This window comes from Mus caroli, chromosome 17, assembly GCF_900094665.2.
Source record: "Mus caroli chromosome 17, CAROLI_EIJ_v1.1, whole genome shotgun sequence".
Classification (NCBI taxonomy): domain Eukaryota; kingdom Metazoa; phylum Chordata; class Mammalia; order Rodentia; family Muridae; genus Mus; species Mus caroli.
Window position 1 is genome coordinate 86,536,662 of NC_034586.1, and position 23,583 is coordinate 86,560,244.

The 23,583-nt window shown below is 36.0% G+C and overlaps 1 protein-coding gene across 35 annotated transcripts in view; it reads right to left on the reverse strand.

The window, feature by feature from the left end:
• Window positions 1-23,583, reverse strand: part of Nrxn1 (neurexin 1) — a 1,073,594-nt gene that overhangs the window by 1,045,534 nt on the left and 4,477 nt on the right. For all 35 annotated transcript variants that reach the window (XR_003835265.1, XR_003835266.1, XM_029470970.1 and 32 more), the window contains exon 2: window positions 23,006-23,583. This exon is cut by the window's right edge and continues 1,078 nt beyond it. Coding sequence is in view for 33 of the 35 variants with exons in the window: in XM_029470970.1 (XP_029326830.1) it covers window positions 23,006-23,583 (578 nt within the window). In the remaining 2 variants the exon portion in view is untranslated. The remainder of the gene's footprint in view (window positions 1-23,005) is intronic.

Genomic DNA, 23,583 nt, shown 5'->3' on the forward strand with positions numbered 1-23,583 from the left:
AGGCTGTCCTATGCTACATATGCAACGAGAGACCCAGCTCTTAGGTGTGGATTTTGTTTAGGTGCAAAGCTGAAACAATTAATCAATATGTCAGTAAATATTAATTTGGGAGAGAGCTGCATTGCTTAAGGAGTTATTGAAGGGTGAAAACTGAAAAATGACTTGTCAAATGAGAAACTATCCTATAAGTCATTTATTCCCATGTTCTGGTTTTTATTGTACCCTACAAGCCCCCATCTCCACCCATCATATGCTCAGACCACAGTAGATTACGAGATGATGACATATTACTGTCTAACCTGTCTCTATAGCTTTGCAATTTTTCATTATTTAGATGGTATTTTAATTCCTTTATAATTTCCATTTTCTTACTGTAGTTAAATACTTAAGGAATACCCATTTCCATTCCAAATATATACACTAATAAAACCCAAAGAACAAGGCTTTTATTATTTTTTTGCTTGCCATGCTATTTGTGACAGCTACATTCTAAGCATTATTTTCCATAGCCATTCAAGCCGATCTGTTAGTTATCTGCTCACAGATGAAGAAACTCAGGTGGAATACAAAGAACCCGATCATTGTGTTAGTTAAACCAAAGCACTTTGATTTGAAAGCCTGTGCTCTTATACCTAGTGGTATGTTGCTTAATGAAAGAATATGGTCTAAGAAATTCATCACTTGGAAATAACATTGTGTGAACATAAGCGTGTGCTTGCATAGAACAAGGCCAGTGCGTCACTAAGCAACATACTCACGTGGGAATGCAATTGTGCAAGGAGTCTATTATTGACTAAAACAACATTATGTAGCATATGACTACTCTCCCCAATAAATGCACATATATACATCCACAAACAACTACTTTGAAGTTAGTTCCCAGAATTATTTTACCTACTGTACCTCAAAAAATATTTTGAAAATGGAGAAATAGAAAGATAACCCATACTTAAATTTCTCTTACACTTAATAGTTGAATTAATATCTTCAAGTTTGTAAAAGCAGTTGCCACTAAGGAACTAAGAGTTCAATCTCTGGTAAAACAGAATCAACTTCAACAGTAAAAGGAAAAAGACCCAAAATATTTGTCCTCTAACTTGCAGAGATATGTTATTAAATGCTTCAGCCCATGCACATTCACACACAAAATTAATTAATAAAATACGAAGGTTTTTAAAAATCCTTTCCTCAAAAGAACGATAGATCCAGACATGTACACCAAAATGTGAAGGCAATGATCTAAGTTTTTATCCATTCTACAACAACTCTCATCATAGTCAGACAAATGGCATTTAAAATGTCATTTTCATAAGACAAAATTCTGATCTAAATTCAGTTCACTGATTGAGACTGCATTAGTCCTATGCCATGGATCCAAGAAATGGTCAATAACATGAACAGACAATTCTTAAATTTGAAGATGATATAAATTGCATAATATAGCTTACAAGTAAGTTCTTTAAAATATAATTCAAAATTGGGACTAAGATTATATGTAAGAATAATGACTGCAAACTCACCCGTATGAGAGCTACAGGAAACACAGGACACAGAGTAATGGGAATCTACTTGATAATAAATATAATGGTAACGTGCCTTCTGGAGCCTTCCCTTCTTTTCTTCAAAATTCATTCTCAACAAGGCTTTCAGTTTTCAAATATGCCATTTACTCAGGCTTGAAGAAAATGTTTGCACTCAATTTGGGAGACATATAGGGCAAAAATCTTAAATATAAAACACTATTTTATCAAAGAAATGCATGGATGGAAACATTCATACCGGAGTCAACATGATTGATCAATGTATGAATTAGTATTAATTTGGGAGAGACATGTGTGTTGCTTCAGGAATTGATTAAAATGCGCAAACTGAAAAATAATGGCTGGCAAGCTAGAAAGAATCAGAAAGGTCATTTAAGCCAACCTTCTTGATTTGCAGATGAAGTCATTGAAAAGTAAGAGTGACTACCCCAAGGACACACAGTGAACCAGTTGACAGAGATGAAGTAAAAGTTCAGAGGATCTGAACATGGGAGAACTACATTTGAAAATGTGAGAATAATAGATGTCAATGATCTTTAAATAAGTGCAACATCCAAAGCAGTAGCGCATTCTTCATTCAGACAAACATGCAACAGACAGGTCTGTTCTCTCAGATGCTAGCAAGCACAGAAGTACACAGCAATAACTCTTGTATGACTAAGAAATTGTTCAGCTACTATAGAACCTGCTTGCTTTGATCTCCACTTGCTTCATAAAAAATTCAGATTATTTTGGTATATATATATATATATATATATATATATATATATATATATTTGATATATATTATTTTGGTATATATATATATATATTGGTATATATATAGTCTCATATATATATATATGGGTCTTGAAATGCCAAACATTGCTAAAATAGAGGAAGAAAGACTTGGATATGTGGAATATGTATGAGTTTTCTAATGAATAGGGAACATGTTCTGCAAGGAGGTGTCTTAGAAATACTGAGCTCCTGTGGCTAAAATGAAGATGTGGGAAAAGCAATCACTACTGTGGGAAGATGATGAATGGGATGTCAGCTGGGACAGGGCCTGGATACTTTTAATCACTACTTTGTTGTACAATGATAAGCATGGATATATGCTTCCTGAATAATATTCATATGAAAGAAATTGTCAACTCACACTGTCTTCTCAAATATGCATAGACAGAATCAGAGCCAAAATGAGAATTGGAGAAGGTGGGCTTAAGTTTCCCTTTCAAACAAATTAAATATTTTTTGGGAAGCACAAGTTATGTTCAACCCAGAAAAACAAATTGAAAGCATATGTTGCCATGTCTTTAACACTGGCAATGCCGTAGAGAAAATGTGAAAAGGCTCTACAATATAAATCAAGAAAACCTGACTTCAAAGTCCACATTCACATTAACCAGACTTCCAATTCCCAGCAAATCCATAGTTTTGAGAGTCGAGAGCTAGAGTACAAGTCTGAGAGGGAGCTACTGGAGCAGCCCTGTCTTATGGATAGGGATACATTCAAATGTGGAGAGCTGGATTCAGCCTGACCTAGGACTGCCTACACCACACTTTCTCCCTTTCTAGATTACTTGCTACCAGATGAAACTCGCAGTGGAAACCCACAGTTTGTAGACTCCTTCCACATGAAGATCATTACATGATCCCGGTTCCACATACTCATGGGTGGGAAGTGATGCAGTGAGTCAGAGCAGAGTCTCTCCTTGTCGGAATTTTACTCTCTAGGTTGCACTTAAGGACTGAAATTTGTCAATGAACATTTCTGTCCAATTATATTGTCCCTGAAGCTTAAAAGTTACAAGGCACTGGAATAATGACTGTCAACATATTGGTAATAGGAAACCATTATAATTACTACAAGTTTTCTTGATTTTATTTTGTAATCAAAATTTCTCAGAGCATTATTTTCAAATCTTCAATATTTAAAATGAAAATAATTTCATTCACATAACTTAAATAATCTGCACTTTTCTGAAGAGGCTAGCATACAATAGACAAACAGTCTTAAATGTCATGAGGATTTCTAAATTTGGAAATGGAAGGGAACAAAAAGAGAAGAATAGAGGGTAAAAGTTCTCTAGGAAAGCCACTATACCCCAGAAATGGAAACAGGGTTAGTATCAGCAGTAGCTACCATAATATGTACCAAAGTCTATTGAATCAAAAATCTGTTCGATTGCCTTTGAAAATTCACATAGCACTCTAAACCTCCTCATATAAGCATACCCATTGATTGTTAGTGCTAACATTTTCAATTGCTATGGAGTCCACAAACCTCAATAAGTTTAACAGTGAAGTGCTGCTTGTAAATAATTGTAAGTTACTAAATACCACACATACATATACAAAAAGAAGTAATATCAACCTTTTAGCTGATCAAAAATTAAGATCTCTTATAATAACTAGAATATCACTACCAATAGGATGATAAAATGTAGGAGCCATTTCTCATGTAGTATTCAAGAAATATATTTCACACTTTACTGTCTTTTATATTAATGCACTTGTCAAAACTGTTTGGACGTGCCTACTAGCAGATCATGTTTTAATATGCTAGAGATATTCGTTCATATTCACTCCTTCCCATGCTTGATTCTAATAGATTTCCAAAAATATAACTTGGGCTGGACATAGTATATAAAAATGCTACTAAGATTGTAATCCCCTAGTGATATGCATTTAGGCTTATTAAATTTTGTCACATATTTGACTGTGATAATAATGACAATATACATATGATATTTAGAAGAATAGACTCTGGTACAGTGAGGCTGATGACATAAAAACATTTTGCCATCCTGTAAGTGAGTCAATGATATCCAAAGTGTTTTATAAACTTCTGCACAATGCCAAAAAAGCTCCAACTATAATGTGAACCCTTCAAAAACAAAGCTCTTCTTCTGTACTTAAAGCATACTGTCAACTGGTTAAATATAATTTTTTTGAGAATTGAGCAAATGAGCTTTTCATAAGTTAGATTTAATTTTGTAAATGTATTAGGTACTTAGTAAATGCATATAAATTATTTTATATTCATGTATTATGCATATTCCCATGTTTCATATGTTGAAGTTCTGGTCTCAAGTTGATTTGTGTACCAGGAACTGGCCGAATCTTGTACATGGTCTGACTTAGGACAAATAAATTAGAATGAACACAGCTTTTTTTTTTCTTGTGAATTAACAGATTGTACTTAATCTGGCATCAATGACTTTAGATAGACCATGAGCTCTGCTTCAAAAACTTTATGTGACTCATACTTTAGTTGTTCAACACCAAGACTAGAGGTGGAGCTTTGTCAGACCCTCTGCCCCACACTCAGGCTTGCATCAGAAATGTATGTGTCCTGAGTGTGGTGCCCCTCAAATATCTCTTCCAGAGGGCTTATTGCAATCCCTCCTGAGCTTTCATCTTCCTCATCCACAGCCCTTGCCACGCTCTGATATCAGGCACCTTATGAAATGATCCTATTTCATGATCACTGTCCTCCCTGCCAGAGCTTAACCACAAACGCAGAGCTTCAATTTACAGGGCTCTGGCCTAAGCACCTATGACATTATTCAGCGTAGTCCAAGAGCTAAGAAATACTTTTCCAAAGAATATTTCATTTAGTGCTTGCATTCCCGGAAGTTCCTAACATGACTACTATTTATAGATAAAATAGGAAGGTGAATAAAAGAGATGACAGAATGATTTCTGGAAAAAGATAAAAGGATCCAAGAAATGGACTCACACTTGAGAAAGGAGTGGATCCTGATACAGGATTAAAAATAGTACTAATAAGACACTCTTTTCTTTGAGGGATTTTAATTTCCTTTTTATATTAATATGAAAACTATACAATTTTAGTTTTTCAAAAAATTTTTACCTGATTCAGTAATTTAAATTTTCTTTTGTCATTTTTAGATCATTTATTAAATGTTGTAACCAATGATCATTATTTATGAAATACAAGAAATAAGAGAAACCATAGTTTTGCAGTTATCTCTCGTTTAATTATATTCAATGTTTCTATTTCCATGTCATGGCCAAGTTCCCATTCTGGTCCTTGTTAAGCCAGGCATAAGTTACAGCTCAAAAATAAAAAACAGAGGTCTGTAGAGCACAGAGTTTATAGTAGGAGAGCTTAACTCAATCAACAGCAAATGCAAAGAGAAATCAATGAGAATAACACCTTCCGAGTCTGTGGTTCAATCCTCTTCATGCTTTGTTTTGCATAGTTTCTTGCCTGAATGAATGCTTTGTGTAGTAAACAAAGTGGAGCTCAAATCAAGTTTATCACCTCCATATGGTCCCTAGCCCATAAGCTAGTTCCATGTGGATTCAGGAAGATAAGGAATAAGTCATCTTCCTAGAACAGACAATTGTGTTCCTGAAACTTGAAATGAACAAAGAGTTCAAAGGCAAACCAGAGCAAAACAAAAAAATAAAAACTTAGAGTATCATCTCCTTGGTGTCTTTCCAAAGCATCCATTTGACAGAGGAGCTCCTGCAAGTCTTTTATCTGCAAAGTTAATTTCATTATAGCACTATTCTGTACATAAAATAAAAAAAAAATAGAGCCACGCATTTATGAAAACTGTAATGAATGATTCACTTAGGCTTTGATCTTGTCTAATAGTTTTAGTGAGCTCTCCTAAAGAGAGATCAATTAAGCATTTTTTTCAAACAATGCTCTCAGACAAAGCATTTGTAGTTTACTTTATTAAAATTTAAGTGCAGAACCTATTATAAAAAAGAAATTCTCTACTCTTCAAGCTTTTTTTTTCTGTCAACATAGAGTAAAGGCCTGTTTCATACCTGATATGAAAAACTAAAACTTTGTCTTTAATAATGACATTGTTTGGGGACATTCACCCCACAAATATGCCACTTCAACATAATGAAACCAACTCCTTCTGACCTGCTTTCCTGAAGAAGATAATACACCCTATGAAAGATATATTAAATTGTAATTGAACAGTTCACCTGACCCTCAAGTGAGAGCTGCTCTCCTTAGCACTGGAGAAAGGGATTTCCCAAACTTGCTTCTATGAGAAAGGTCACAGAGAAAATTCTGAACCAAAGATGTTTCCCTGAAGTTTGATATTAGAAGGTAGTGGTTTTCAACTAGTAAGGAGTTAAGACAATAGGAAAACAATGATATTTGCATGCGATTGATAACAATGACAAAATAACAGCTATAAGGCAAGAAAGAAAATCCTATTGTGGTTGGATTCACCACAATAGAAGGACCTCAGCACTGGGAAGGTTGAGAACCATTGCTTTAGGGTTCTATCTTCGTGTCCTATTTCTCCACAGCTATCCATTCATCATCAAATATACCATGAAACTACACAAGTTTTCAAGCCTTTCAAAGCCTTCCATGTCTTGAAAGGCTTGTGCTAAATTGGTATGTGCTCTTTTTCTCTTGTTAGTTTATTTTTCAGTAGTCTCAGAACCCAGGAGAGGTTAAGGGCTTTTTCTTCCTATGCAGAATTTCTAATGTATTCTGATAGAATAGAGACAGACTAAGTTCTGTATTTTATGACACAATTGCTTCTACTATTAAGGTGCTATGCTTCTAGGAAAGACACTTTTCATCAACTGACAACACTTTCCTGGAATACCGAATCATCCTCCTTATCCTGCAGATGTTGAGTAAGATTCACATAATGATGAATTTGTTAAAGTGAGTTTCTATCAGTGAAATACTTTCATTTTTCCAGGTTCTGTAAGGGGCTTTGTTGGGAATCTGAAGGTATCTTCAACTTACACATAAAAGGAAGTAAGCAAATCAGGCCAGAAGGAGGACAGAAAGAGACCAAAGGGAGATGCGTCATCGGAACTATTACATCATATGTGTAAATGATAATGTATGACTTCTGAGGTGGTATTTCCTTTGATACCTAAAAATGGAATGATGAAATTTGAACAGAGCCCATGTCTTTGTTATATCTCTGAACCTACTTCTGTGACATGAAAAAGTCTTTTAACTTTTCCAAACAGAAGTGTCTTTGTTTCGAAAGAGATGCTGCTGTAGTGGACAGATTCGTAAAACTCTAAAAATCTATGATTTCTATAACTTGGATTTCAAGTGTGTTTTCACTACTCAGTAAATTCTTTTTGATTTTCATTCAAATCTGTGTTCAGGTTATTGCTAAACAGATGTCTTCAGCTGAAAGCACCACAGGAGGAAAGGCAGAAGAAGAGGGCAGAAGAGAAGGCAGAGTGGAGGGGTGAAGGAAGAAGGGCAGAGGAGGAGGGCAAGGAAGGCAAAGGAAGGGAGTAGAGGAAGAGGCAGAGGAGGAGAGCAGAGGAGGAGGGACAGAAGAGGAAGGCAGAGGAAGAGAGAGGAGGAGGGCAGAGGAGGAGAAAGGTCTGCCTTCCCACCTCTCCCCTTTACCCCCAGGATACCTGCACTGACAACTGATCATCTATGATGTGCAGCCTCTGAAACAAAACCAACAAACATTGAGCATCTGGAAGGATCTAACTATGAATTCCGAAAGCAATTTAGTAAGTGAAAAAATATTCATAACATAAATCCTTGCTTCCAGCACAAGTCATTCAAAATGAATCAAAAATTGCTTCCTTCTTTTTAATGTTTGTCAGTATATGTTTGGATACTTAGAAAATTAGTTTCATGAAGGTAATTTGTACATAGTTTCATGAATTTGGAATGAAAACACCTGGCTATCATTTCTACCCACTCACCTATAAGTGCTGATATAAACTCATTTTCATAGAAAGGCTTGACAATGACCGAAGGACTCATTTTTCCTATCTTAAAGAACATTTTTTTCCTGCAAAAATAACTGTATTGAAACTAAAATGGAAAGTGAGCTTGGTAAGCATAAAAAACATATCAAAGAAAGGGCAAAGTACTAAGATATGCTAGTTTTAGACTATATTAAAATTTTAATGGATGAGTTGCAGGCCAGCCTGGTCTACAAAGTGAGTTCTAGGACAGCCAGAGTTATACAGAGAAACCCTGTCTCAAAAACATACAAACAAACAAACAAACAAAAAAGTCTTTAATTTAGTAGTAATATTACATCCATTTGCTACAAGAGGTCACATAGATTTAATATTAGGTATTTTGGATAAAATAGAATAAAGTTTGAGATATACAGTTAATGAAACCAAGATCCAATAAAGAAGAGCATGTAGACTGAAAGAAAATGCTAGAACCAGTCAGTTAACTATGCTAGTATCTTCAGTTACTATATGTACAGATTAAACACACATGTATATCCATCTGAATAAATCAAACAAGATCAGCATTTCTTCTCTATGATTTTGTGACTTCTGTGGATATCTAAATTGTGCATAATCCAGAAGGCCTCACACCAGTTATACTTTTGAGGAAGAAATAAGTGTCATTTGGGTTTAGAGATGAAAAATGTTCCATGACAAATGCACACTAGGAAACTGAAAAGTGAACAGGGAAATCAGCTTATACACACTGATTAATCAATATAAATGAACTACCTCAAAATCTAGACATCATGGTAGAGCTTAAAAGGAACAGGTAGTGTTTGGCTTGGTCATCCATTTGCAACTTGCCATGGAAAATAGCATTATCAGTTTCCACTATTCAGACACACATGCAAATAAACTAAAGCACCAATTAAGTAATTATTGATAACATAAATATATATAAAAGAAATAAGGAAATTCTGTCAGTCATTTGGAACTTCTCAGATATTTCAGAATCTTCATTTTGGTAAGCAGATGTTGCAAGAATAATATGCCTTATTACAAAATCAACTTGACCATATTCTGCCCACTCAGCTGCCTCTGATTTAAGACATGGATGGATTTCGATGGCAGAAATATAAAAGGGGTATAATTAACCGCTAAGCGAAACTGTCCACCAGGTTCCAAACCCTGTATTTCATTAGTAACCTTTAACTAATTATTGAGAGGATGAACAACCTGACATGCATGTACAAGTTGAGTTCACTTTACTTCTGTGCAGTGGTGTTGCACATGATAGGCAAGTTCGTTACATTCTAGACCCAAGTATTTTTTTTTAAATCCGAATTATACAGGATTTAAACTCTAAAATTCTCCTTTATGTCATGCTTCAGGATCCATTCTGCAAAGTTCATGTCGTGTTCTGTTCTGACAACATGATCATTCTTTCTAAAACAATTTGTTCAGTTCAACACAATGATAAAAATCCTTGGAGAATCACAGCCTGGGTATCATCTTCTGAAATGGACAGTGGCTGGTATTTAAAAGGAGCCTAACAGAAAACCTCACTAGACAAGGATTGTACTTGTGTATTACATTTTTGCAACAATTTGCATAGATCATTTTATAGTCAATTCACTAATCTTCATAAGTCATTTACCTCCTTCACCATAATTATTGCATATAACTTTGATTATACTCACTAATATATTTTTAAATTATGGAAATTTATACATATATATATATTTATATTAGGTAATGAGTCATCAGACATATTCTATCACGTTTATTTAGCCAAGCCCAATATGCAACAAGTATGAGTGCTATATGTTTATAAATTTGCTCTAGTATTTTGAAAAACTGAAAGAGAAAAGTTTCTGGAGGCACTTCCTTAAAGGATACATATTTTCATATTCACAACCCAATAGTCCCTCAAAAGCATTATAACAATTACATTCTGTCCAACTATGTGCAAATGACTAAGAAAGTCAGTATTTCCACACCACTGTCCATATTGGGTGTGATGGTGCTCTTTGTAATTGCTACCAGCTATACAGGGTTTAGGTCCTTTCTTTAATAGGCATGTCTTCCCTTACCAAGGTTAAGCCTCCCTTTATATGTTCACAAATTGTTGGATTTCTCTTTAAACAACTCTTTTGATCTACTTAACCTTAGCTTTTAATAGTATCTCCATAATGTCTTGCAATTAATTAGATTACTGACATTTATTGAGATCCCTACTGTGGGACAAGCTCTGTTAGTTGGAAGGCATAAGTGTTACTCAGAAGATTTAGACACAATTGAAAAAAATAGGAAAGATGATCAATTATTATAACAACTGCACTGAATCTAAGAACTCCGACTATACAAAGCAGCAAAAGTTCTTCTGAAGTGGGAATGACCAGGAAGGGGTTTCAGGATGAATTTCACAAAGAGCATAACAGATGCGTGATTGGTAAAATTTCATTCAAGAGACATTACATAGAAATCATGAAGTTTGGAAAGAAAAGGACTAAGGAAGGCTCTAAGACATAAATGTAAATACTGCTCATATCATCAAAAGTGATTGGCTTGGATCACAAGGTTTTAGATGGGAGAAAACTGTCCAGAAAGAGACTGGGCAGATACAGACAGCAAGGTATAAGTGTTTACCTGACATTCTAATGAACTGGTGCTTTTCCCTTGAACTAATGGAAAGGGTCATTTTGACACTGGAGGAACAGCTTTGGCTGATGGATAAGGAATTGTAAGATAAGGAAAATAATAAGGAGGCTACAACACATTGGATGGTCAAGAATGAGAGCCTAGGATAACACTGTATCAATGCCGTCAAGTGAAGTTGTTCACTAAGAGCACAAGACTAGCTTCCTGTCAGAAGCTGATAGGAATATCAGCTTCTCCCATCATTACTCATCTCTGTGATAGCATTTACTGCTTTGTAGGAAGCCATGCTTCAGCCAGCCCACTCCATCAGAAAGGGACTTCAATTCCTGGTTGCATCAAAACATACTGCTCCACCCAGAATAAACCTAAGCCATGTTGTTTCTTCACTTTCTTTGCATTCACATTTGTGCCAAAATAAAACTCAGTATTTGCTAATTGAGTGTGTATACTATCTGTTTCTCTAAACTCCTAATAGCTTACTGCAAACAGTTTTCTTTTCATATTGAAAAATCTAATGATCTGGATAATTTAAAATAACGGTGTCTTCAATAGGAGTAGAAATAACTCATTAACTAATTTTTAAAGGATCCACATTTCTCTTAACAGTACTTGCATTTTTCAAAACCTAAGCCCTATTCCTCTACTATTAGTAATAAATCTCTTTTTTTCTTTTCTTTGGTTTTTCGAGACAGGGTTTCTCTGTATAGCCCTGGCAGTCCTGGAACTCACTCTGTAGACCAGGCTGGCCTCAAACTCAGAAATCTGCCTGCCTCCTGAGTGCTGGGATTAAATGTGTGCACCACTACACCTGGCTTAGAAAAAAAATCTTTAATAATACCCCTAGACGGCCGATACATACCCTTGTCAATCTCCCTACACTATGAATATTAGTGAATTTTGCTCATATTTTTGATATTTCCCTTTTTTAGACTTGTATTGGTTTTCAATACTTAATGTTTGCTTCCAAACACCCTGCCTTCTGTTGCTCAGAGCACAAATGTGAACAATGTCTAGGGGCTAAAATTTCACCTCCTTGGATATAATTTTATTTTAATAAAGAGTTTTGAATTGTAAACAATGAAATAATAGAAGGATCAAAGGTGAGGATACACTTTAAATCATTTGGGCAAAGAAAACAAGACTAGGACAAGCTATCCAGAAATGGTTTTCTTGAATACTTTGCTTTTTTATTTATTTCTTTTGTTTTTAACTCAAAACGATTTTTCATCCCTCTCATTTTTCCTTTTTCCAGGAAGAATTTATGCCAGTGACAAAGCCCCTTTCACCCAGTTATGTTTCCCAGAAGAATAATGGCAAAGCTTATAAAAGGGGTGAAATATGAGAGATGGCCCTCACATGGTGCTGCAGTGTGCTATGGCAGAAGCAGGTGTCTACTAAGTCTCAGCATTGGAGACACTTCGGAGGATGCACCGTGAGCAGGCTCAGTGTGAAGGACACATCAGAGAAGGACCCCTGAGCAGGAGAGCCTAAGGAGAGTCTGCAATGTAGACAGCAGCTGTAACCTGAGTTCAAGGAAACATAAGCCTGGCCACTCCAACGGGTAAAGAGGGCAAAGATAAGTGTGTGGGCAGAGAGCCGGTCCACAGGTCAGTGTAGGGACATCAAGGCGCAAAGCCAGTGTAAGGCAAGTGAAGTCATAATTACAGGATGTTGTAACAGTAGCTGCAGTACTTGATAAAAAAGATAGTTTTGGAGGGTCTGTATAAAGCACATTTGTTTTGAGCTATCGTCAGCTCCATAGTGAAGTTTTCATATTAAATGTTCATCAAGAAGTACAATAATTACATTATAAGAGAAGTAAAAGAAAATTTTAGTATTATTTAGTCCAAATAAGGGGTTTTAACCAATTTGACATAAACAGTTGTCTATCTAAACTCAATGCTACTGTTAAACATCCCTTTGGAAAGATTTACCCACCACTTCTTTTCCTGTTCTCACATTTAAACAAGCTTGTAACAGAACACATTTTTCCATTTATTTGGCCCAAATCAAATATTTTAGATTAAGAATGACCTTCCTACTTTCCTAAGGTCTTGTGCGAGGAAAAAAAAAAAACTATGACAAAACTGTTTTTGGCCATATAGATGATTATAATTTAATGATATGTATTTTTGGATGATTTTCCTGTAAATATTAGGATTTTACAAGCTATTTTTGCTCGGATAATATCACTTTCTCACAAGTCATTTTTTATATATATCTGTGCAATGTAAAGATACATATACATTTACGGAGCAAAATAAAAGTCTCATTTTCTTTAAACTTCTCAATACTCCATTGTACTTGATCCAAATAATCTTTTATAAATTTCTCTTATTGCACATTTAATTGCACAATGTGGATAATGGAATACAGTATATAACTTCATACTTCATAATGTTATCAGTAAATTAAGCATTTAGTATATAAAGCATCATGTATAATTTTAAATAATAATATTCATTGTGGGGAGAATTCAAGCTTTCATTAAAGAAAAAGAACTGAAGGTAGAAAAAATGTTACCTTCCAAGCAGCAGTTATACTTATATGCTGCCATGCCAGCTATTTCCCTAAGGAGAATCCAGGCATGCTTAATTGTAAAGAGACATCATTACTTAGAAGAAAAACATGACTCTTTAATATCCTTGCTTCTCCTGAACTAAGAATCTAGCAGTGTCTAAGAAACAATAAAGCTAAGCTGATTCTACAGAGAGGCCCAGATATTATTGTGAGATCATGGACAATAATTGTTTCTGAGTTTTGATCAGTGCTGCTCTGCTTCAGGTGAACATCCACACAAAATGCACTGCCTGTCATTAATGAAATGCATTCATAGGGGCAAAACGCGGGTGAAGTGAGAGTTCCATTTGGCATCTTCCTTTCTGACGTTTGAATTTTCAGATCTTTCTGGGAATCAAACTATGTAAGTATTCTAGAAGTAGCACTTGCCATAGAGTGAAGTCTGCGTCCAACTCTAGTATCCCACACAGCATGGAGGAGTCACACAACAGTCCAGGTCATCACTTTGCTTGTGAGCTAAAACCCTCCCATTTCCTTCTAATAATAGCTTCATATGGCTACCAGAAATAGCATAAACGATATGTCTTTCTAACTCTGAGAACTACTGCTAGACAAGGAGTTATGAAGCCAAACTCATTTATTCAAAAGAATCACTAGTTTTATACTTTGTAGCTTCATTTAACTCTCGTTTTTGCATACAAATGGACTAACTAGCAATGCTTTCTCCAATATCCAATACCTGTATCTTTAGCAGAACTGTAGTCCAACTCAGTAAGTACCAGGGACTTGACTGATCCATGTGGTTACATTTGTACCAAACCACAATGGACTTTTATAATTTCAAAATTTATTTCCCAAACTTTAAAACTGGAAGAAATTCACTATACTGTAGTTTGTAAAGATTCATTCTTTGTAACTCAAAATGACAGAGTAGTGTCTTTTGGGTGTAATATATGAAAATTTTTCTTTTGGTGACTGGTGTTTAGTCAGCACACTAAACATCCTACTATTAGAAGACCCACAATAGGAGCAAATACACTCGATGGACTTTTAGTTCTGACCTCATAATGGGAAATGCTACTAATTGTAAGTCTGCTACAACCTGCAAGTCTAAGACCTAATTGTGAAACATTCACTTAAAGTACTTGGCAACTGTCCCAAGAACCTTTAACCCTTTGATGAGTGAATACACAGACTTTGTCATGCAGTTGCAGAGCTGCCTGCTTGAGCCCCTGACTCAGATTTCAACCCAGCCATCAACTTCATATTGGGCTATAGCCTGTACTTGACTCATACTAAGTAAAATAGAAATGTTACAAAGTTAGGGAAATAATACTGTTGGAGAAATAAGCAAGGTAAGGTGGATAGAACACAATATAAAATGATTTCACTGAAGTGAAATAAAGTAATTGTAAGTACTATGAAGGAAACAGAACAATTTTAAGCATTTAAACAAATTTAAGCATTTAAATTTTAACAATTTAAGCATGTTTACATATTCATGTTTACAAGATATGTGCAGCTCTGGTGAACTACCAGACTTTAAATAATTAGACTACAGCATTTTTGGAGAGCATGGTTATTTATAGACTTAGAGGATTTGTGAGAATTTGATTAGACTATCTAGTAATGTGTTTTCCAATATCTACTCACTTAAGTATTGACTGGGCTCATTCAAAGTTATCAGCACTTGCCAATTTAGCATTTGGGTTGTCCAACTTGGAAGGTTTACACTGATCAACTGTAATGGGTAGATACATGTTTAAACACTATAAATCAAAATTAACAGTGTATTGTATTTCTAAATATTATTAGAACATCAGAAATTGAAAAATAATTCAACGTTGTATAAGGTATTTAAAACAGAGAACTCTATTTGTTCCGAATTTATTTATACATAAATGTGTCTGCTCTCAAGATGTTTTCATATATATTACAAACATTGGATATTTTGAATAAAATTTTGTACAGTGAATTCTCTCTAAAGATTATCTTATATCTTAGTGTTCATATATAATTTATAAATGTACTGATTTTCATCAAGAAGCAATCATTTTTAATTTGAAGGAGTTTCTTTGAGGTTGATTTGCTCTTACATACAGTAAAATACACAAATCTTCTGTGTATAATCAGATAAACCTCACAATTATGTATCCCAAAGAACTACCACCCAGGCCCAAAGTTCCACTCTCTGTCAACATCACTGGTCAGTTCCTCTATTCTGACCTCTGTTATTATAGACTACTTGTATTTCTTTAACTCTCCATACCAATGGGATTATAATATTATTTGTATGAGTTTTTGCCCTAAGTTATATGTGTTTGGTTTAGATTTTTACCCAAGGGAAACAAGAACACTAATATTGTTACTATGTTCTCCATATATCAATGTGCAGTAGAAGAATCCCATCAAATCCGGGTATTAGTGGTCAAAAGAACATCAAAATAATCCTAAAGTGATAGTACTAAAGTAGTACTTAATCTTTGACCTTGAATATGACATCCTACAAACACGACACTGAGTAGATTTAGAGTTTTGTAAGAAACCCTAAACCACAAATCAACCACCCTCACACACTCTATATGGTAGGCCAGCTGGAACCATAAAAGTTTTAGCTGACTATGAGGCTTCTTAGAACCTAAACCACAGAACACAAGTGGCCTTATCCTAATTTAATGCTTATTTAAAGGCAAAGTCACAACTAAAATTTTTCTTCATATCTTAAATCATGTTTTGTTTGCACTCACACACACACACACACATACTAGGTAAATGATAAGGTAGTAAAAGAATCTGAGAAAGCATCCTCCTATCTTCATTTCTATACTAGAGTAGAAATATCCATACTCTAGACTGAGGACAGTAAAGACAAAACCACAGAGTCGTGGAAAAACTCAATAGAAAATGGCCAGCAAAACATTTTTTTTTTCATCACCCAATTAGAGATTTCGAAATTTACTGTTCAAGAATCTATGCAAATATATCTATTCTTGTACTTCTAAGTAAGAAGGGAAAAAAAGGATTGAGCCGTAAAACATTCAGAAGTGCATAATAATACATGTACACCTTACATAATATCTTTTTATTATTTTTATTATTATTTTTATTAGGTATTTTCTTCATTTACATGTTCAATGCTATCCCAAAAGTCCCCCATTCCCTCCCCCCCACACTCCCCTACCCACCCACTCCTACTTCTTGGCCCTGGCGTTCCCCTGTACTGAGGTATATGAAGTTTGCAAGACCAATGCGCCTCTCTTTCCACTGATGGCCGACTAGGATTTACATAATATCTTAATAAAATACATTTTTATATAAAAAGTTGTTCAAAATTGTACTAGGAATGTTTATGGGTGTTCTGTAAGTTGTTTGCACAGTTACTTTAACAGTAAGTTCATAATTATAAGACAGAGCTTGACTGCGGCCAAATATAATTCTTCATCCCTATTCATCTCTGCTTCACTGTAACAACCAGAGACAGCTGGGAGAGACACAGACTGGGAGAAACAGTGGCTGGTGACTGCTGGGGAGCATGTCAGACTCACCTTCTAATTCCCTCAATACAACTGAAAATGACTCAACACTTAACACAATCCCAGTAGTTTTTTTGTCCAATGATGTGATTGTTTTTAAATAATCAGTTTAGTTGTCCCATTTTGTTTAATGAAGGCCAAATTAGAACAGAATTACACTATCATATATATGAATAAAAATGTAATTTATTTGTGATAACCATAACATATGTTTTAAATTTAAAAATTTTAAATCTCAAATATATTAGTAGCCTGCCTTCAGCAAATATATAAGTATATTTATCTTTTAAATGAAAATCAAAAAAAATTATAAATTGGACACAATTGCTTATGCTGGCCATTTAAAAGGCTCCTATTATAGATAAATAGTAATACTATAGACTTTAAAGACAGTGAAAATTAATTTCTTGCTTTTGTTTTTTTTTTTTTGCCAACTCCTGGGAATCCAACCCAGTGTTTGCAAAAGCTAAAAGTCTTTGGCTCTTGAGCTGCAGCCTCTGCCAAGCACAACTTTACACAAATGGTAAGTTGGAAAGAATGCTATTTAAGTACAGGATTGAGGCAGAGTGCTGACATTATGTGAAGGGTATTAGACCTTTAGAATTTTATGACTCGATAAATTCTAAGATTTTTTTTTGAATTTTGAATCAGAGCTTTAAAAGACACAACCTTAAAACAACTGTATAAAACAGAAACAAAGTCTTATTATCTTCATTATTTCCTTTATTCTTAAGCTGAAAGTTTACATTACTGCTTTGGAATTCAGATTTCATGTGCAAGACCCCTTCAAGAAAAATGGGCTCAATGAGAAGAAGGCTGGTGGTCCTGACAGGAACAAAAGGAGAAGCAAGCAGATACCACCCACTGCCCAGCTCGGTCACCCACCATTCTCTCTTTACAGACAGCAGCTTAATTTTCACAATGGTCATGTGAAGCAAATTCTGATCCTATACTAAATCCTAAGTTGAAAAACAGAAAATTTTGAGCTTTTACATTTGTATTGTTTAGAAAGGCAAACCAGAAAGCATAAGCAATTTAGCCCGTAAACTAAAATCGCTCAACAGAAGAGACAAAATAAAACTCAAACTAATTCTATGGACCTGGGGGATTCTAGAATGGTAACTGTGTTGAGATCATTTCATACTTGTAAGTAAACAGAAGTGTTTTACTGTCCCATAGTAAGACATATCCAGGATGTTTCACAGAAAAGGAATCTATTCATAACCTTTGTCCTAGTCAAAGGTTTTCAACTTTGGTAACCAATCTTCCTGCTAAATGTCAGACCTCAAATAAAATTCTGGCAATTTCTCTGTATCATTGTCTTCAGTGTTTTCAACTTAACTTAAAAAAAACAATTTTATAAACATTTTAGGCTCCTGTTGAAACTGAAGAAATATTATACACAGTAGTATTCCATTGTAAATGGATTCCGTTTACAGTGTAGCACCCGACAGCCAGTATGTGCTACTTCCTGTTAAAAAGACAAAATGACTACAATGTATTGTCCTTGGAGAGTGATACAATATGACATTGCTGCTGTGTTCCAGATGCCTATGGCATTCATTGGAATAGCCAAGAGAAACACACTGATAATTTATGCAGTTAGGATCATGATTTTACAAGTGGATAATAGCGTCCTAAATAATAAATGAACTTAAATCTCTATACCCAACTAAGCCCTCAAAGATTCCAAGTTGCTTAAGACATGCTTATGATTTGAAGGATTCCAGTCAAGCACCTTTCCCCTCCACTTTCTCTAATAGTTAGGGCTACACCTTATTGTGGGTGCTTAACAACTGCTGCTGAGTGACAAACATAATTGAGTTTTAATTTCCTTTGGCCCCTTTCAATCTGTTTCATAAACACTTAGTAAAACAGAAATTTGTGGCTGCCATTTTAATCTCCTGTGCTCTATTCTTGTGTCTATGAAGCTTAAAATATTTGAATAGTTCAGCAAACCTAGGCAAGGCCTGTCTCTACTATGTTCTTGAATATGGACTGAGAGTTCCATTCAAAGAGGGCTCCTGCCAGTGGCATGAACTGTGCCACATTCTATACAGATTTCAGTACCTCTGAATTTCCCTCAACTACATCTTTCCATGTTTACGCAGCAAGTACCTCTCACACTTCAGCTTTAAGTTTAATGACCACACCTCAAGGGGTTCGTGGATGAGGTTCACCTTTTAAAATTCCACACATCGTGTAGCCATTTTAATAAATATATCCCTATTTTTAGACTCATAAACATATACACATATATGTATATATGCATATATATATATATAATAGTATGACTCCTCAGTAGAATATAGGATGGCTGATGAGGTAAGATCTACTTCTAAGTGTACTCACTATTCCATTGCATAAGCCTAATGCTCTGGCATGTGCAAAGCAGACAATCTATTCTTTATATAAAAGAAAGATGTATTACTAAATATATGAATATATCATCAAATCTCTGGTTTTAATAAATTGCATAAAAGACCTAATTGAAGCAGTACTTTGCTAAAGACATTTATTTACCACACTGCCATGCCCAATGATATTAAGCAATAATGTGTTTTTATATTAATTTAAATAAGAAACTGAAAGAAAAGAGCATCACAACCTAGCTTGAGATTTTAACATGTGATCCTAAAATGTCTAGAACTTACTTAGATCTGGGGATCACAAATACAATTTCCTGTCTTATTGATTGTCATTTTATCCTTAATTTTAAGATTGGTGGTCATGAAGTTCTCTAAGTTTTTGAAGCTCCTAGAAATCTATCACTATGCTTAAGTAGAAACTTATTAAATAATAATGGCACTGACGCACTTAGATGAGTATAATCCAATGAAAAAACTATGTGCCCCATAAGCATCCATCATTCAAGAAGGATGACATTGTTAAGTAGTTGAGTTCTGAGAGTAATGTTCAGAGTCAGAAACATCAATGGTCCATAAAATACCAGTTTCTGTGGCCGTTTTATATGAATCTTTGTTCTTTGAAAAACACCTTAACCCTCCTCCGACCACACACACACACACACACACACACACAGAGAGAGAGAGAGAGAGAGAGAGAGAGAGAATAAACCTGAAGGATGTAAAACTTAGTACATGAGAAAAAACATGATTTGGAAATAAGGTGATTATGATCTGTTTTAGGCTCTGTCATTAACCTGATCATGAAGCATAACTTTTCTGGTGTTTTCTCTCCAACAGTACATAATCATGTAGAAAAATCAATAAATCTTATTAAGCCCACGTAAATATAGCAAGGATGAAACAGAACTCATTTAACAAAAATTTTCTGGAAAGTCATACGTACAGATTATATCAGACATTGTAGATGGGGAGGATAAAACCAGATTGTTATCTCTAGATATCGTTACCATATTTTTATTCTTAATTGTTTCAAATAGAAGGCCACTACAATAAAATGAAATTCCAAAACTAAGTATAAAAGGATTGTCAGGACTGGATATGCTTTAACTTTGTGCTTAATATTAGTTTAACTGTAATCTTTCCTGAACACGTTCTGTAAGGAATATTTATTTATTTATGTTTTTTAATTGGGTTTATAGAGAACGTAGTAATCAGGGTAAATACTGAATGCAGACAGAGCTTTGTTTACACTTAGTCTGAATAGAAATCATCTTCTCTAGTTGTCACGCATGATCGGTGTTGGGAGAAGCATCCATTCCAATTAATTATTCAATAGTCACTTGACATACATGAAACAGAGAAAATAAGCCAAGCCAAACCAATACTTCTGGGAAGACAGACTATGCCATAATCATTCCACCTCCCATTTCTCTAACAATGAAAGGAATTCAGCCTTTTGTTTTCCTGCCATGATGAGTGGTGATCTTTGTATTTCTCTTTCAGCTTAAAATTTCAAAATGAATGAATGTTCAGAACAATGCTGATGGACTGACTTCCTTGGGATGAGTTTCCTTAGGCATCAGTTATTATAATGCCCCAATATTCCTCCTCTTAATTTCAAATCATGCACCTTACAGAAATAGCTATGCCTTTGCCAAAATAAAATGTATTTTGGAAGCATCTTTTTCTGTTTCTTTTTAACATTACTTTTTTTTTTGCAGGCTTTCTTCAGTCTTAACTGTTTCTGATTATGCATGATCCTTGGTTCCCTACATTAAAATGCATAGAAATATTTTTAAAATTCATTTAAAACACTCTCCCACACAGTACAAGCTGTCATTGTGTCATGTTTGTTTCTTAATTTAAGAAAGAAAGTTATATTTCATTAAGTTGCCTTCTTTATCATTTAAAGTGGCATTAGGATGCCTAGAGGAGTATTTTTTCCATAAAAATAATATTTGCCATTCTCTATTAATCAGCATAATATAGGCAGCTTCAAGTTGTACAACTGAATTGATCTCTTATAGTTATCATAGTCATGATTTACAAGTCATCTAGATTTTGTAGAGGAAAAGGATTGTTCTGTGTCATTTTTTAAAAAACATGAAATCTGATTTTATGTTTATGGAAATTCACCAGCAGAGCTGAAAGTATAGTGTGGGACACGGGGTCATCTCTAACTCCTTATACCAAAATACCTAACACAAACCCATATGAAAACAAATCGTAGTTAATAATTCTTGGCCATCCCATCACTGTTCCCATGGAAGCTACAGACCACTCCTGAATAACATTTTTCCCCTCTAACTAAGTCCCTTTGCTGTTTAAGCTGTTACAAATTTCATCATGTCTTCCTTTCTTTTAAGGCCAAATGAGAGAGCTGCCAAGTCTAATAAGAATTACAAAGGCTTACTTCTCTCAACAGTATCAGCCAAAAAAAAAAAAAAAAAAAGTAAAAAAAAAAAAAAACAAAAAAAAAAAAAAAAAAAAAAGAAAACCATACATTACACAATAAAATACAGCCACACAGAGCTTTTTGTCCCAGTCTTTTCAAGTCAGATATAATAATTTATCTTTGCACTACAACTATAAGGGCATTGGCTGCCCTGATTTTACCTAATGGAATATACCAAGCCACCCATCCTGCTTAGCCTCTAACACATTCATGTTTCATCCTAGGAATACCATTCACCCACTTTCTGTTTAGAGGTTTTCCTGAAGTCATACAATTGTATTTTCCTTGGTCACTGTCATAATAAATAAATATAAATAAATAAATAAATAAACAAACAAACAACATGGAAGAGATACATAGAAAACAGAATTTTAGATGTAAAGTGAAGATAATGCTTAGATGTACTTTGTTTATTTTAAGCCCTTAAGGACCACAGAAACAATTCGACTTCTGCTACTCAGATGAATGTTATCAGGTGACTATCCTTGGAAAAATCTCCTACCATGGCTCACATGCATCCTGTTCAATCTTCCTGATCCAGCAACACATACACTGTTCTATTTTGTTACCAAGCATTTGTTAATCAAGGAATACATTGTCTCATCTCTAACATTCCTCAATGTTAGCTGAGCTATCTCACACTTGAAGAAACCAAAGAAATCAAAAAATTCTTCTTAAATATGACAAATTTGGGATTGGGACAGAACCATGGGAACCAATAGTTTCTAAAAAGCCTCCTGTTCGTGAAGAAAATCTCTCTTCCACACCAGGGTCAGGTCTTGGATTTGCAAAGGCACCCGTGGTCTATGGCCTGTCAAGTGTGCTGTGACCAGTAACCATATGGACTGCTCTACTGCAAGCCCACAGCTGCTTACCCTCCATCTAGTTTTCTCACCAAACACATGTTCAGTCTTCTAGACAGCTGTCAACAACCTTACAGGCAATGTCTGGATACTATGGCTACTGATGGTACAGGGCAGTAGAGGGCCATTTAGGTAGGCAGTGGCCATAGGATTTACAGGGACCTGCCAATGTTCCACTGCGGGATTTTGTCCATTGGGAGGAGGTCACATGGACATGACCTCCCTCTGGAGATGTGGACGGCGTGCCTCCTAAGAGGCTGCAGAGGGAGGCAGCATGGCGGGGAGGGACAGGCCTTCACCCAGAGGCTTCCGGAGGAGGAAGGCCCCATGCACCGGCCTCCCTCCCAGCCCAGGCCGAGGCTCTGCGGGGTCTGGCGGGCCTTACCTTGGCTGCAGTCCTTGCCACGGAAGCCGGTCCTCGAGCAGTCGCATACGGCCTGGTCGTCGACCACGGAGCACACGCCCCCGTTGAGGCACACGCCGCCCTCGCCTTCTTCGCCCGCCTCGCATGGGCTCCCACCACCGCTGTTGGGAGGCTCGTCGTCCAGCTTGACCTCGCCGCCGTCCACCGGCAGGGCCTGTGACGAGTTGACCCGGACATCACGGATCCAGCCCTTGAAGGGCTCGCGCTCGCGCACCGAGGCCAGCGTGAGCTTGAGGGCCGCGGCGCGCAGTTCGGGTGGCAGGCCGCCCACGAAGAGCCCGCTGAACACTGTCATGTCCCTGCGCTTGGACTTGACCTCCACCCACTTGGCCTCGGCGCGGTCGATGTAGAGCGTGGTGTTGCGGAACTGGCGGCGGATGCGCACGCTGTGCCAGGCGCCGTCGTTGACCGGCGTGTCGGCCAACAGCGTGGCGGGCTCGGCGCAGAAGATGGAGAAGCTGAGCTGTAGGCGGCCGCCGCGTGTCAGGATGAGCTCGAGGAAGTCGCAGAAGCCCTCGTCGTCGAAGTAGAGCACGAGG